We start from the raw sequence: 12204 nt of genomic DNA, 5'->3' as shown, positions 1-12204 counted from the left end.
CCTGAAATACCATCCTGACCTGCTTCACATGAGATTCCCAATCATCAGAAAAGACCAAAATATCATCCAGGTACACAATCATAAACCTATCCAGATACTCTCGGAAGATGTCGTGCATGAAGGACTGGAACACAGAAGGAGCATTAGAAAGTCCAAAAGGCATCACCAAGTACTCAAAATGGCCTTCGGGCGTATTAAATGCTGATTTCCATTCATCGCCCTGCTTTATACACACAAGATTATACGCTCCACGAAGATCTATCTTGGTGAACCAACTGGCCCCCCTAATCCGAGCAAACAGATCGGACAACAGTGGCAAAGGATACTGAAATTTGAACGTGATGTTATTTAGAAGGCGATAATCTATACAGGGTCTTAGAGAACCATCCTTCTTGGCCACAAAAAAGAACCCCGCACCCAAAGGGGACGAGGACGGGCGAATATGCCCCTTCTCCAAAGACTCCTTGATATAACTCCGCATAGCGGCATGTTCTGGTACAGACAAATTAAAAAGTCGTCCCTTAGGGAACTTACTACCAGGAATCAAATTTATGGCGCAATCACAATCCCTATGAGGAGGTAGGGCACTGGACTTGGGCTCATCAAATACATCCTGGTAGTCCGACAAAAATTCAGGGACTTCAGAAGGAGTAGAAGAAGCAATTGACACCAAAGGAGCATCGCCATGAATCCCCTGGCAACCCCAACTTGACACAGACATTGCTTTCCAATCCAGGACTGGATTATGAGCCTGCAGCCATGGCAGACCCAACACGACAACGTCATGCAAATTATGTAACACAAGAAAGCGAATCACCTCCTGATGTGCAGGAGTCATGCACATAGTCATTTGAGCCCAGTACTGAGGTTTATTCTTGGCCAATGGCGTGGCATCAATTCCCTTTAGTGGAATAGGGAATTGCAAAGGCTCCAAGACAAAACCACAGCGCCTGGCAAAAGACAAATCCATAAAATTCAGGGCGGCACCTGAATCCACAAAAGCCATAACTGAGTAGGATGACAGAGAGCAAATTAAAGTAACAGACAAAATGAATTTAGGTTGTACAGTACCAATGGTGACAGACTTAGCGAAGTTTTTTGTGCGCTTAGAACAATCTGAGATAACATGAGCAGAATCACCACAGTAAAAGCACAACCCATTCTGACGTCTGTGATTTTGCCGTTCAATTCTGGTCAGAATCCTGTCACATTGCATAGACTCAGGCTTCTGCTCAGAAAATACCGCCAGATGGTGCACTGGTTTGCGCTCCCGCAAACGCCGATCAATCTGAATGGCCAAAGACATTGACTCACTCAGACCCGCAGGCGTGGGGAACCCCACCATAACATCCTTAATGGCTTCAGAAAGACCCTTTCTGAAAATCACTGCCAGGGCACACTCATTCCATTGAGTGAGCACAGACCATTTCCTAAACTTCTGACAGTAAACCTCTGCTTCATCCTGACCCTGGGAGAGAGCCAGCAAAACCTTTTCTGCTTGTTCTACCAGATTAGATTCCTCATAAAGCACTCCAAGCGCCAGAAAAAACGCATCCACATTTTGCAATGCAGGATCTCCTGGCGCCAGAGAGAATGCCCAATCCTGAGGGTCACTACGCAACAAAGAAATAACAATTTTAACTTGCTGAACCGGATCACCAGAGGAACAAGGTCTCAGAGAAAGAAATAATTTGCAATTATTTTTAAAGTTCAAAAACCTAGATCTGTCTCCGGAGAACAACTCAGGAATAGGTATCTTAGGCTCTGACATAGGACTGCGAACTACATAATCCTGAATGCCTTGTACTCTAGCAGTGAGATGATCCACACTAGAAGACAGACTCTGAAGGTCCATAGCTGCAGCTGAATTCTGAACCACCCAGAGATTAAGGGGAGGAGAGAGGCAAGACACACTGCAGAAAAAAAAAAAAAAAAAAAAATGAACTCAGGATTTCTCTTATCCCTCTTTTGCGATGCATTGACTCTTTACCGGCCTGCTGTACTGTTATGATCCGGTGGTAGGATCACCAAACTGACCTGATAGGTAAACCAGAATATTAGGACGAGCTCTGGGGATGTGGAAACTATACTGACCGCAACACTGAACCTATCCAAAACACACTAAAGGCAGCCGTGGAGCGTTACCTAAAAACCTAGACGCCTCGTCACAGCCTGAGGAACTAACTACCCCTAGAGAGAAAGCCAAGCCTCACTTGCCTCAGAGAAATGACCCCAAAGTTTAGACAGCCCCCAGTCTAAGTCGGCGACTTTTGAAAATGAACGATCCGTTTCGCTCAACCCTACTCACAACCTCTCCCTTCCCCATCAGCCATAGACTCAGTCGCCCCTCTCATTCATGGCACAGTGCAACGAACCAATAGGCAACCTTGGCATAACAATCTCACAAAAAAACTTCAACAAGCATCCAGGGTTGCGGAGCGGCGTTGGAAGAAAACACGCCTGCCAGACGACTTCACTGCCTTCAAACAAGCTACATTTGACTTCAAATTAGCCCTCACCTCCGCCAAACAGACCTATTTCACTAACCTTGTATCTTCACTATCCTACAACCCAAAACAACTATTCAGCACATTTACCTCCCTCCTCCGCCCACCACTGCCACCTCCAACTCCCCTCATCTCTTCCAAGGACTTTGCCACCTACTTCAAAAACAAGATCGACCAAACAAGGCAAACCCTAACTGTTCCAACACCCCAACCACTCCATATACCAGACCTCTGCCCTTCCCTAATAACCTCCCTCTCCAACATCACTGAAGGAGAGCTTACTCGCCTCTTTTCCAAATCGCACCTCACCACCTGTGCACTTGACCCCATCCCCTCCCACCTGCTCCCCAATCTCACTAACATGCTCATTCCAGCCCTAACCCATCTCTTCAACCTATCGCTATCTTCTGGTACCTTCCCCTCTGCCTTCAAACATGCCACCATCACACCCATCCTCAAAAAAACTAACCTTGACCCAACTGCTATGCCCAGCTACCGCCCCATATCACTGCTCCCGTTTGCTTCAAAACTCCTTGAACAGCATGTCCATGCTCAACTTTCCTCCCACCTCTCATCTAACTCTCTCCTTGACAACCTCCAATCTGGCTTCCGCCCCCACCACTCCACCGAAACTGCTCTGACCAAAATTACTAATGACTTAGTCACAGCCAAAGCTAACAGACAGTTCTCCATCCTCCTCCTTCTTGACCTGTCCTCTGCTTTCGACACAGTCGATCACTGCCTACTGGTACAGATTCTTTCTTCCCTTGGCATCAAGGACCTTGCCCTGTCCTGGATTGCCTCATACCTTTCCGACCGCACATTTAGTGTTTCCCACTCCCACACCACCTCCTCATCCCGCCCTCTCTCTGTTGGAGTCCCTCAAGGCTCTGTCCTAGGGCCCCTACTTTTTTCCATCTATACCCTTGGCCTAGGACAACTCATAAAGTCCCATGGTTTCCAGTACCACCTGTATGCGGACGACACTCAGATCTACCTCTCTGGCCCAGATGTCACCTCTGCTGTCCAGAATCCCGAAGTGTCTGTCAGCCATATCCTCCTTCTTCACCTCCCGCTTCCTAAAACTCAATGTAGACAAAACCGAACTCATCATCTTTCCCCCATCTCGCGTATCCCCCTACCTGACCTATCTATTATGGTAAATGGCATCACGTTCTCTCCCGCACCTGAAATCCTCTGCCTCGGGGTAACTCTCAACTCTGCCCTGTCCTTCAAACCGCACGTCCAAACTCTTGCCACCTCCTGTCGCCTCCAACTCAAAAATATTGCCAGAATCCGTCCCTTCCTCAGCCCACAATCTACCAAAACTCTTGTGCATGCCCTCATCATCTCCTGCCTCGACTACTGCAACACCCTCCTCTGTGGCCTCCCCGCTAACTCTCTTGCACCACTCCAGTCTGTCCTCAACTCTGCTGCCCGGCTAATCCACCTCTCTCCTCGCTACTCCCCTGCTTCTCCCCTCTGCAAATTTCTCCACTGGCTCCCAATTCCCCAACGAATCCAGTTCAAACTACTAACACTGATCTACAAAGCCATCCACAACCTGTCCCCTCCCTAAATCTCTGAACTAATCTCCCAATATCTTCCCTCATGTAATCTCCGATCCTCCCAAGACCTCCTACTCTCCTCCACACTTATTTGTTCCTCACACAACCGCCTCCAAGATTTCTCCCGAATATCCCCCATCCTCTGGAATTCCATGCCTCAACACGTCCGACTATCCACCACCCTCGGATCCTTCAGACGGAACCTGAAAACCCATCTCTTCAAGAAAGCCTACAGCCTGCAATAACCATTCTGCCGCCTCGCCATCGCCAGAGCAGCCGCCTCACCACTGCCAGAGCTGCAGCACCTCTGACCTTCTGTCTCTTCCCCACTATCCCATAGAATGTAAGTCCGCAAGGACAGGGTCTTCTCCCCTCTGTACCAGTCTGTCACTGTAAACGTGTTTACTGTAAATGATATCTGTAACTCTGTTTGTAACCCCTTTCTCATGTACAGCACCATGGAATTAATGGTGCTATATAAATAAATAATAATAATATGTATGATCTGCATGGAGCGGAATACCAGCTATTGATCCCAGTAGTGTGTAGGATCTGCATGGATCGGAATACCAGCTATTGATCCCAGTAGTATGTATGGTCTGCCTGGTGCAGAATACCAGCTATTGATCCCAGTAGTATGTATGATCTGCCTGGAGCGGAATACCAGCCATTGATCCCAGTAGTATGTATCATCTGCATGGAGCGGAATACCAGCCATTGATCCCAGTAGTATGTATGATCTGCATGGAGCGGAATACCAGTTATTGATCCCAGTATTATGTATGATCTGCATGGAGGGGAATACCAGTTATTGATCCCAGTAGTATGTATGATCTGCATGGAGCGGAATACCAGCTATTGATCCCAGTAGTATGTATGATCTGCATGGATCGGAATACCAGCTATTGATCCCAGTAGTATGTAGGATCAGCATGGAGCGGAATACCATCTATTGATCCCAGCAGTATGTAGGATCTGCATGGAGCGGAATACCAGCCACTGATCCCAGTAGTATGTATGATCTGCATGGAGCGGAATACCAGCTATTGATCCCAGTAGTATGTATGATCTGCATGGAGCGGAATACCAGTTATTGATCCCAGTATTATGTATGATCTGCATGGAGCGGAATACCAGTTATTGATCCCAGTAGTATGTATGATCTGCATGGAGCGGAATACCAGCTATTGATCCCAGTAGTATGTATGATCTGCATGGAGCGGAATACCAGTTATTGATCCCAGTAGTATGTATGATCTGCATGGAGCGGAATACCAGCTATTGATCCCAGTAGTATGTATGATCTGCATGGAGCGGAATACCAGTTATTGATCCCAGTAGTATGTATGATCTGCATGGAGCGGAATACCAGTTATTGATCCCAGTAGTATGTATGATCTGCATGGAGCGGAATACCAGCTATTGATCCCAGTAGTATGTATGATCTGCATGGAGCGGAATACCAGTTATTGATCCCAGTAGTATGTATGATCTGCATGGAGCGGAATACCAGCTATTGATCCCAGTAGTATGTATGATCTGCATGGATCGGAATACCAGCTATTGATCCCAGTATTATGTATGATCTGCATGGAGCGGAATACCAGCTATTGATCCCAGTAGTATGTATGATCTGCATGGAGCGGAATACCAGCTATTGATCCCAGTATTATGTATGATCTGCATGGAGCGGAATACCAGCTATTGATCCCAGTAGTATGTAGGATCTGCGTGGAGCGGAATACCAGTTATTGATCCCAGTAGTATGTATGATCTGCATGGAGCGGAATACCAGCTATTGATCCCAGTAGTATGTATTGTCTCCTAGAATAGCTGGAAAATCTTAGCAGACTATTGTGGAGCATATCTAATACAATACATAGCTATGCTACATGGCTCCTTCAGCTTACCCACAAACACATAGAAGCTAGTCAGGTTTCAGAGACAAAAGGGGTTCAAACTATGTCAAAAAGCATTATTCTTGTTTTTTTTTAGGAGGGGGGATAATTTATTCTTTAAAAGGTTATTTCCAATATTTAAAGTTATTACTCATGTAAGTGATATGTGATAACATGCAGGTGGGTAGGGGTCCGACCGCTGGAACCCCCAGCAATGCTTAGAATGGAATCCAGCATTGTCCATGCTCCTTCTTTTAACCGCTGGAAATGGCGTACTACAGCTCTCCATTAAGTGTAACTTCACTGATCACTTTATACCCTCACGTATAGTAGCTTTATGAAACGTTCCTCTTTAAAGCTTAAAGGGGTACTCTCATTTCCAAGATCCTATCCCAATATGTAGAAGGTGTAGTAATAATAATAACCATAGCAAATATCTCCAATTATAAATGTAGTATAGTTCTTCTAATTAGCTGTGTCGCTTACCCCATTTGCAGGGTATTGCAGTAGCTTAGGTATCCATGGTTTTGCCGACTCATATAGTGACAGTGGTCGTAACCATGGACACCTAAAATACTGCAATGCCCTGCACATGGGGTAAGTGACATAGCTAGAAGAACTATACTAGATGGATATACTAATAGACTTAGCCCTTGGTTTTGATTCCCCATTGACTCACATTAGTCCCCAGGTGATGAGGAGTATTCTCTCATGATAAAGTTGTGATATTTGGGGCCTGACATGGGGGGGTCTTACGGTTTTGGGTAAGATATTAGACCCATGGCATGTTAGGGGCAGGGTTAACTTTGCCAGACAGTATAAATGAGAAATTCTGTTTGTTCTTTTGTTCTATGCTGTAACCTCGTTATTTTGTATAATCTTCAATAAAAAACAAGTGTAAAAAACCCGAAATAGCGTACATCCCCTGTAAATGAATTTTTGTAGCGATCAAAATTTGTTACAAAGTGTCAGCTCATCTATGGCTAGCACTAAACTACAGCCGCTCTTTCACCCCCTGCTACTTTCTTGTTCCCTAAACTTTGAATAGGAAAATGTTGAGAAATGAGATTTGTGGTGAGGAGGCCGACCTTGGGGGGAGCGATAGGGGTGCAGCTCCAGGTGCCCCGGCCGTCAGAGCCAGAGGTCCCTTAAATAATAATAACAGGTGCAATGGTGAAGGCCTCGCTCCCTGAAAGAATCATACACAAAAGAGTCGGCCATTTAGGCCAATATGACAATGATCTCTTGTGTATAGACGCCACTGCTTGTTCCTTGTGGGTTGGATTCAGGGCTGTTAAATGTTTGCTCGATGTGACTAATGCTCGATGTGACTAATGCTCGATGTGACTAATGCTCGATGTGACTAATGCTCGATGTGACACATGCTCGATGTGACTAATGCTCGATGTGACACATGCTCGATGTGACTAATGCTCGATGTGACACATGCTCGATGTGACTAATGCTCGATGTGAATCTCATCACTCCATTGTTTGTATTGTTTTTAGAGGCATCGAATGGATCAGTCTCACAAGTTTCTTGTCCTTTGCCACTTCAACTCCAAACAACTCGGGGCTGGTGAGAAATGAGCTGCAGCTCGTAGATCTTCTTACCGGTGAGTCAATGTCTAAGACAGCGTCTGACCCCCATTGTATGTGTCTGGCACCTTTCCCTTGAACTGACTGCTGACAACTTTTCTTTATAAATGTACAACAGAGCTTGGTGAAGGCAATGATGAGCTCATTGTATGGGATGGGTCATCAATATCCGACATCTGGTGGGGGTGACTGCCATCACCACCACTGAGCAGATGAGTGAAGCCGGCAATTATTGCATCCCTCTAATTGTTAGTCGCAGTACCAGACACTAGTAAGTGTTGAAGGTGACACTGAGGACCTATCAATCAGCTGATTTGAAGGGTGGGCCATCAGTATCAGAAAGTCTTTATTGATATGAGCACATTGGCTCGGTGGTTAAGTGCTGCTCTGGGTTTAGATTCCACCAAGGACAACATCTGCAAAGAGTTTTCTTCCTTGGGTTTCTTCCAGGTTCTCCAGTTTCCTCACATAGTCCAAAAACATACAATAGTGAGTGAAGCTTGTGAGCTCCAATGGGAACAGTGATGTTTGTCTGTAAAGCGCTGTGGAATATGTTAGCGCCATATACGTAAGCAAATAAATGAATGTAAAACAAGGTACATACTATATAATAAACATAAGGAAAGCGAATATTGCTATGTCGTACCCTGAGATGAAGGGGCTGCAGCATAGAGTAAGACGCAGCGCTCCCATTAGCCTTTGTTTTGCACAGCACCGGTCCTGGTCCAATGTTGCTTCAGTGTGAATGTGCTGCAATCTCAAGACTCCTTGGTTAGTGTTGGAGAAGCTGGGAGAGCTATGAATTCCAGTCATTCCAATAAAGGTCTCAGCCTGGGGGAAAACGGCTATAAAAATAAAGAAAAATAATGCATTTTTTATGAATGTACCGCTATATTACTGGCCCCCAAGGCTCTGCTCTACAAGAAGTATTACCGAAATAACTGGAAATGTGTTTTAATTGCTTTGTGTTGTCAGCTGTTTTTGCATCTTTTTGGCAAGAGGGTCGTTTCCTAAGGAATATCGCCAGCGAGCACAACAAGATCTGGTGTTTTCACTATCAAAACCTGAATAACTATTTTCCTATATTTCTGCTTCATATTTATCCTTTTAGAGTCCATATATGTATAAAATGTGTGAATGGGCTAATCCCCTGACTTTATCTAAAGGGGGTTTCCAGGAGTTTATTATTGACTAGATGGTGGCCCGATTCTAACGCATCGGGTATTCTAGAATATGCATGTCCACGTAGTATATTGCCCAGCCACGTAGTATATTGCCCAGCCACGTAGTATATTGCCCAGCCACGTAGTATATTGCCCAGCCACGTAGTATATTGCCCAGCCACGTAGTATATTGCCCAGCCACGTAGTATATTGCCCAGCCACGTAGTATATTGCCCAGCCACGTAGTATATTGCCCAGCCACGTAGTATATTGCCCAGTCACTTAGTATATTGCCCAGCCACGTAGTATATTGCCCAGCCACGTAGTATATTGCCCAGCCACGTAGTATATTGCCCAGCCACGTAGTATATTGCCCAGTCACTTAGTATATTGCCCAGCCACGTAGTATATTGCCCAGCCACGTAGTATATTGCCCAGCCACGTAGTATATTGCCCAGCCATGTAGTATATTGCCCAGCCACGTAGTATATTGCCCAGTCACGTAGTATATTGCCCAGTCACGTAGTATATTGCCCAGTCACGTAGTATATTGCCCAGTCACTTAGTATATTGCCCAGCCACGTAGTATATTGCCCAGCCATGTAGTATATTGCCCAGCCACGTAGTATATTGCCCAGCCACGTAGTATATTGCCCAGTCACGTAGTATATTGCCCAGTCACTTAGTATATTGCCCAGCCACGTAGTATATTGCCCAGCCATGTAGTATATTGCCCAGCCACGTAGTATATTGCCCAGTCACGTAGTATATTGCCCAGCCACGTAGTATATTGCCCAGTCACGTAGTATATTGCACAGCCACGTAGTATATTGCCCAGTCACGTAGTATATTGGCCAGCCACGTACGTAGTATATTGCCCAGTCACGTAGTATATTGCCCAGCCACGTCAAATCAACAGTTTGGTACATTTTACAAAAAATAGTGCACTGGGTGAACTTGGGAACTCAATAAGGCCTGGACGTCCACAGAAGAACAGTAGTGGATGATCGCAGAATCCACAACTTCCATCCAAATGAAGAACACTACATGAAGTATGTGTTTCCATATCTAAGTCTACCATAAAGAGAAGACTTCATCAGGGCAAATACAGACGCTGAACCCAGGGGAGGGTAAGTAAAGATAGTTTGGTTTATTTTTTTCTAAATTGCATCTAGTGTACAGGGGTTTCTAAAACTCTAAAAACCCCTTTAAGATCCGTATATGTATGGACCATAATTTGTAGACTGACTAAAGGTCTCCTAAGCCGGACTTGCAGTGCTATGTTTACGAATAAGGCCATAGGTTTGGGTCAGGAGACCTGCGATCTGTCTGACTTTGCAGTCTGTATATGGATTATGAAATCGGCAATCTGTACCTCGCCTCTTGGAGAAGACATCTAACCGATCCCCCTACCAATTAATAACCGATCCCCCACCAATGAATGATGTCTTCAAGAGCACGATGGGATCAATAATAATAATAGTGTTGTAATTTTATCTATATAACGCCAACGTATTCCTCGGAGAATAAAGCAAACGTGTGACTTGTGTTGCCGCAGTCCTCTAGAGCCCTCTGATCGTCCTGGAGAAGGGAGCAGTGACCCTAATTTGCAGTGCTCTGAAGTCTGGTGCCTGCTCCGATATGTAAACCTTTTTTGTCTCCAGTATATTAAGTGATCTGGTTTCACGCTGCGCTTGGCAGCAGACTCGGCTTTCACAATGTGAATAATTTAGCACAGCAGTGATATATGAGGCTGCTGGTTTTGTAGCACAGAATTCAGGGAATATGGGGCCGGGGCTGTTCTCTCCGAGGTGCAGAAATGAAATAAACGTTACCGTATACCTGGGCTGACTGGTAATAGGCCGGTAATACTGTGTTTATTAGTAAGGTGCCAGCATATTCACCATGTTGATGTAACATCTATGTAAAGTATCTCCCTTCATTGGACTTACATCTTGTTTCTAGCAATATTGAGTCACATCATTACTATGACACACGGAAATTATCATCAAAGATCAGACCTGTGTGCTGACTGCTGTGGAGTCCGTTTTCTGGCAAAAACAACTTGATGAGGAGGAAATAACATTGGAAACCATTTCATTAGACTTGCACCAAACATTCACTGCAAAATAAAGTTAATGCAAGTGAATTGAGCTCTTAAAGGGAAGGTGCCGCGTTTGTAGATCATTAATAAATCAATGTAATGTAGTATAACATGCTGTTATAACAAAGATTTGATTGGATGTGAAACATATTTTCTGTGTTATAGAAGTTTAAGGGTATGTGCACACGTCAGGATTTCCTGCAGAAATTTTCCTGACAAAAACCGGACATTTCTGCCAGAAATCCGCATGCATTTTTTTCGCGTTTTTTCATGCGTTTTTGACGCGTTTTTTTCCAGATGCATAGAATTGCGGGAAAAGCACAGAAAATCCGCAAAATTAATGAACACGCTGCTTTTTTTTACCGCGATGCGTTTTTTTCGCAGAAAAAAAAACGCACCATGTGCACGAAACATGCAGAATGCATTCTAAATGATAGGATGCATAATGTATGCATTTTTAATGAGTTTTTATTGCGAAAAAACACGAAAAAATTCAAAAAAACCTGAACGTGTGCACATACCCTAAAGAAGTCACTGGAGGCTGACATCTTGGTTTCACAGCAATAGCACAACACTATCAGTGTCATAATATGGCACCACATGGTCATAGGAGATAACAGACCATGTGCTGACCCTATCTCTAACATTGCAGCAGCATTAGCAGTGAGCTGGGCATGCCTCTGTGGGCTGCACAATTCACAGCAGTGGGAGTGTTCTGCTGCCATATTCATGGAGCCCTCCGCTGTGATTTGTCTCCTGTCATTAGGATCTGCTAACAGAAGCATTACTGCTTCAGAACAGATCCTAGATTGACAGGAGTAAAATGTGGGAGAAAAGTCCGGGCACAGCAGGCAGAGTATCAGAGACTGCAAAGACATCAAGGAGGAACAGTGTAGGATCAGCATTATCAGACCCAGAGTTGTCTGTGACTCATCCATCAGTAAGATAAGAAGGAGCTCCAGGTCTGCAGTGCAGGGCCAGGCATTGTGGAGGGAGGGGAGAGATACATTAGTATGGCTGAGAGAGACTGATGGGAGAGAGAAAGAGACATGTAGTATGATGCTCTGTAAACAAGCTGTGCATCCGATGCAGTAACTGCTGATGATAGCCGATCACAGGGCAGTCACACACAAAATGGCTCTGCCCTGTGATGCTACTCTTCATTCTACCCCAGGGATACTAGACCATCCAAAAGGGGAGGGAAATGCTGATGTCAGCAGTTACTGCCCCAATTTTTCAGCTAACAGTAAAGCTGGTAAGTCTCACTATAGCTGCATGAGGTCTAAAACGAAAAATGCTCCCCTTAGTGGTAAATATATATATTTGTAAAAAAATATAATATTTTTCATATAGAAATGTTTGCAAA

At 44.8% G+C, this 12204-nt stretch overlaps 1 protein-coding gene across 8 annotated transcripts in view; it reads left to right on the top strand.

Moving 5' to 3' along the window:
- The window catches only part of WDR11 (WD repeat domain 11), a 134288-nt gene that overhangs the window by 60285 nt on the left and 61799 nt on the right, over window positions 1-12204 (top strand). For all 8 annotated transcript variants that reach the window (XM_077258730.1, XM_077258727.1, XM_077258731.1 and 5 more), the window contains exon 12: window positions 7482-7588. In XM_077258730.1, the coding sequence (XP_077114845.1) occupies window positions 7482-7588 (107 nt within the window). The remainder of the gene's footprint in view (window positions 1-7481; window positions 7589-12204) is intronic.

Source organism: Ranitomeya variabilis, chromosome 4, assembly GCF_051348905.1.
Source record: "Ranitomeya variabilis isolate aRanVar5 chromosome 4, aRanVar5.hap1, whole genome shotgun sequence".
Lineage (NCBI taxonomy): Eukaryota > Metazoa > Chordata > Amphibia > Anura > Dendrobatidae > Ranitomeya > Ranitomeya variabilis.
The sequence above is the reverse complement of the archived record's forward strand: the minus strand, read 5'-3'. Positions and strand labels throughout refer to the sequence as shown.